The 1750-nt window shown below is 60.2% G+C and overlaps 1 protein-coding gene across 1 annotated transcript in view; it reads left to right on the top strand.

The window, feature by feature from the left end:
- Positions 1 to 603: 603 nt before the first annotated feature.
- NES (nestin) overlaps positions 604 to 1750 on the top strand; it is an 11208-nt gene continuing 10061 nt past the window's right edge. Inside the window, 1 exon segment of the mRNA XM_031063998.1 lies at positions 604 to 1499. Within this exon segment, the coding sequence (XP_030919858.1) occupies positions 687 to 1499 (813 nt within the window). The 5' untranslated portion in view covers positions 604 to 686.

Genomic DNA, 1750 nt, shown 5'->3' with positions numbered 1-1750 from the left:
ATTGTTATCGTTTCTTTCTTTATTTTATTTCTTACTTGAAGATGACGGTGGAACCCCCTGATTTATCTGATGTAAATCCAAAGTGTCTGAATTAATACGGATGTTTGGAATTAGAACTCAACTTTATCCTTTCTTCATTTTTTTCCTCTCACTTTCAAAAAAAAAAATGTAGTTTATTTATTGAAAGGCAAAGTTCCAACGGAACATTTCTTGGGCAAAGATTTATCAGATCCAACATGAACTTTGATGTAGATCTGTACCAAGGGGCTGTGAGACCCTCGGGTTTTGGGGCTCACAAGGCACCACCGAGGGATGCTGCAGCCAGGCTGGGCACCTGCCAAGCGCCCTTGGACACGTCCCAAGCTCCTCGCCGAGCCCCAGGGCAGCCCTCCAGCTCCCTGGCATGGCCCTCGGGCTTTAGGGAGAGGATCCAAGCCCTCAAACCACCCTCCCGAAGCGGGAAGCAGCACCTTGCTCTTCCTCAGGGCCGGGAAATCCGAGCTCAGCGTGGAGCCCGCGTGGGCTCGGCTGTGCAAGGGTTAAATCCGGCTGCTCGGCCGGGTCTCGGGGGCCTCCCACTCGGCAGCGCAGGGTATGAATAGCTGCGCTCCCCTCTGCTCGCCGGCGCTCGCTTCCCTCCCCGCCTTCCCCGCTCTGCCTCGCGTTCTCGCCGCATCCTCCCGGCCATGCTGAGCACGGAGAGTTTGGCGGGGCCGAGAGCCCTGGGAGAGGAATCGCTGCAGATGTGGGACCTCAACAAGCGCCTGGAGGCGTACCTGGCCCGCGTGAAGTTCCTGGAGGAGGAGAACGAGGTGCTGCGAGCTGAAATCCAGAGCAGCAAGAGCGGCCCGGCCGGGGAATCGTGGAGGGCCAAGTACGAGGAGGAGCTGCGAGCGCTGCGGGATGCGCTCGATGTCGCCTTCAGGGACAAGTGCACGGCAGAGCTGGCCAGGGACAACCTGTACGAGGAGGTGCAGCTGGTGAGAAGCAGGTGCCAGAAGGAGCAGGCAGCCCGAGAAGAAGCCAAGAAGGAGCTGTCCTTGAGCAGGAAGGAGCTGGAGGAGGAGAGGAGAGCGCAGATCTGGCTGAAGGAGAGAGCCGTGCAGCTGGAGAAGGAGGTGGAAGCCTTGCTGGAGGTGCACGAGGAGGAGAAAGCGGGGCTGGACCAGGAGATCGCCACTTTCTCCCACAGCCTGGAGAGTTTCCGCTGCGCCCCGGTGGCTCTGCAGCCCGGGGAGGTGGAGGATTACTCCAAGAGACTCTCGGAGATCTGGAAAGGGGCGGTGGAGACCTACAAGGCAGAGGTGGCTCAGCTGGAGGGTTCCCTGTGCCAGGCCAAGGAGAACCTCTGGAAGGCGGTGGAGGACAACCAGCAGAGCCAGCTGCAGCTGCAGCACCTGGAGAAGGACCTGGCAGGGCTCAAAGCTCGCAAGGAGCTGCTGGAGGAGAGCCTGGCCCGGCAGTGGCAGGAGCAGCGCGGGGAGGCAGAAAAGTTCCAGGCGAGTGAAGATCCCAGGGGAGGGGACAGCAGAGGGCTGGGGGTGCCTGGGTGGGCACAGAGGACACGTCCCTGAGCAAAGAGACGCGAGAGATGGATGGGGGGAGGCAAACAGAGGGAACAAACCCCAGGGAAGGGATGGAGCTGCAGAGGAAGCTGGGGAGGGCAGGAGGAAGAGCAAAGCGGCTTGGGGACATCTCGGAGCGGCTTGGGGACATCTCTGTCCTTGGGGACAACAGGGACCCGGGGCCA

Source organism: Geospiza fortis, unplaced genomic scaffold (assembly GCF_000277835.1).
Source record: "Geospiza fortis unplaced genomic scaffold, GeoFor_1.0 scaffold387, whole genome shotgun sequence".
Lineage (NCBI taxonomy): Eukaryota > Metazoa > Chordata > Aves > Passeriformes > Thraupidae > Geospiza > Geospiza fortis.
The sequence above is the reverse complement of the archived record's forward strand: the minus strand, read 5'-3'. Positions and strand labels throughout refer to the sequence as shown.